A 2825-nucleotide genomic window follows, 5' to 3' on the forward strand; every position below is an offset into this window, starting at 1 on the left:
GTCGTTTTTCGCTGCCACAACTTTCAGTATAAGAGCGACAAACCAGTATCCCATGTGTGTGGCACAGAAATATCGGGAAATTTATGCTAGATAACGAGCCAGAAGCGAAGGTTTGGCCCGTCGCTGAAGATCAGGATCAGCATAATATTATTATCTAATGAGCAGCCAAAAATTAATTTCAGCCCAAGGTCTGGCAGAGTCTCATTGAATTGTTAAGAGTACACTTTAAGCAATTGCCTTGATATTTGGAAAGAAAACCGTATTAATGCGTTTTTTGAAAATGTATAAACAGGCTTTTAATATATAGAACATAAATAAAATATGACAAAATATTTAAATTGCTTCTTAAATGCGTTACCGAATAAAAATTATAAATAATAAATTGGTTTTTTTTGATAGCCTCATAACTTATCGATGCAATCATTAATAGATTACACTTTTGCCACACCAGTGTAGCTGGGTTACCCCAAATGCAATAATAGTTGACTCAAAAATAAGTTAGGAAATGAAAAAAAAAACATTAAAACTGCCAAAAAAATATAATAATATTTGAATACACATATTTTTCATAGTGCACTCTAGTTGGCCTTGCTAATTTGGCCATAAAAGCGAATTGCATTTGAAGTTGTAGAACAGTTGAAGCCATCAATCGGAGCTACCAAGATGTTGAACCAATCTTTTATCCTGATCCTGATCCTGCTGGTTGCAGTCTGTTGTTTCTCGGCGGAATTGCCTGGAAATGCCTATTTGCCACCACTTAAGAACAATCACCCAGTTCCAGATGAAAACCCACTGGTCGACAATGGATTCCTCTACGATACCGACCAGGATCCATTTGAGAGGTATGCCCCCATCTTTGTGGACTATCCGGGAGTTCATCAACTTCTGAGGCAGCAACAGGAATACGCTTTGGATTTACCCTTCTAAGGAAAGTTTATTACGGATTTGTGAATAACAGACAATGGTGGATGTCATGTGAAAAACATATAATAAATGAAGGCAACAATCAAAAAAGTCCGAAGTATAAGTATTTACGAAAGAAATTTAAGATTTGTTAAGATAATTTAATTTGAAGTAAATTAAAAATAGATTTCACAGAGCTTCAGTAAGCAAAACTAATTTTAAAAATTCCTTAAATTAAAATCATTGAAATTGTAAACGAAAAATAAAATATTTGAATCAGAAATTGCTATACAAATTAATGTGTTTTTTTTTTTAATTTAAATATTAACAATATTTGAGGGATTTCTAAAATTATTTATTGAAAAATATGAAACCTAAGTAGTAAATTTAAAAATAGACATGAACCACCTGTAATGACTTACGCTTTAATAATTTTATTTAATAACTTTCTTTGAATACCCAAACTTTAGTACACTTTCTTGAGTGACCTTAATTTTTGAATGAGTGTGCAATGAAATGTGTGCAACTTTGACTTAGCCATCGGTGAAGTGCATAACCGCAACTTAATCCCCGACCTGTCCTTAGCCGTATCAGAAACTTTTAGCCCGATCCGGATTTTTGGCTTGGACCCCACCCAACGCCCCACGCCCTACGCCCCTGGTTGTGTGTATATGTGTGTTAGTGTGTGTGTGTGTGTGTGTGTGTGTGTGTGTGTGTCTGAGTGTGCGGTTTTAATCAAGTTTCGCCACTTAAGTTTGTGCTCAGGTGGAAAACACTCAAAAGCCGCCTGACCGAACCGAACTCCACTGAGCTGAAGCCCCCTTTTCCGCACGCCCCTGCCAAAGTTTCAAGAGCTTTGCGACGCGCTGTTGGTGAGTTTCGTCTTTGTTTTTTAAATTCTGTTCAGGGTTTGTGTTTTGTGGGTTTTTTTTTTGGGGGGCGTCTTTTTGGCATAAAGTGGTTGGGTGGGCCAACCTGTTACACATCTGTTTCGCTGCAGCTCCGTATGCCACTGTTTGCCCCATGGACCTACCCAACTAGCTTCACTTTTGTTGAAACTTTAAAACCAATTAAACTGAGTGCCAGCATGATTGGGCAAAATGATTGTGCATATGTCTTGCGGCCCCATTAACCATAATTTAAGTTATTTATAAAAAAGGGTAAGGCAAGCGATACAATTTGACACGGTCCTTCTTTTATAAATATGTATTTCTTTGGCGGCCATATTTATCAACTGTTTTTGCATTTACAAGCTTCAAGGAATTTACCATTTTGTATTCTTATTTCTTCAACATAAAACTCTGGCGCTATTTGGGCGTGGTAGATCAGATTAGGTATTAAAATCATTTTTTTTCCAACAGAATTTGATTATTTTATTAAATTGTTATGAAATCATTTACTACAGTATATTGACAAGTGAATTTTTAATTGTTTTCCTAGGAAAACTAAAATAATATTTAATGTCGTTTTATTGGTCAGTAAGCATTTAACACACGCTACCTTTAAATGTTTTTAACCACATTATACAGTTAATAATGAATATATGATGAATATGATAAGTTAATGCTATTTATTTTGGTGTTTAAAGTATTTATGTGTTTCTAGTGTAATTATTATTTAATTATAGATAGAAGAAATCAGTAGTGAGTCATAAAAAGCCCTGAGGTTGTTCTTTTTCCGTGACATATATATACATATGTACATTTACTTATGAGAATACCACACACCACAAAATCCAAATTACTGGCCTCAAGAATGAAGCGTGAATTCGCATCCTGCCACATAAGTGTGCATGTGTGTGTTAGTGAGCCAAAGTCAATTGTCAAATTGACACACACACACACACATATGCAGCGACATATGCTGGCAAGTGCATGTGTGTGTGTGTGTGTGTTTGACTGTTTTGTTGTTAGCTTCATTAT

General features: G+C 35.4%; 1 protein-coding gene across 1 annotated transcript; it reads left to right on the plus strand.

Annotated features, from left to right (window-relative positions):
- The first annotated feature begins 650 nt into the window (after nt 1-650).
- LOC128260791 (uncharacterized) lies at nt 651-1107 on the plus strand. The gene has a single exon (XM_052994028.1). It carries the CDS (start codon nt 664-666, stop codon nt 925-927), a length of 264 nt encoding a protein of 87 aa, XP_052849988.1. The 5' UTR covers nt 651-663; the 3' UTR covers nt 928-1107.
- The last annotated feature ends 1718 nt before the right edge of the window (nt 1108-2825 follow it).

The sequence above is a fragment of the Drosophila gunungcola genome (genome assembly GCF_025200985.1).
Source record: "Drosophila gunungcola strain Sukarami chromosome X unlocalized genomic scaffold, Dgunungcola_SK_2 000039F, whole genome shotgun sequence".
NCBI lineage: Eukaryota > Metazoa > Arthropoda > Insecta > Diptera > Drosophilidae > Drosophila > Drosophila gunungcola.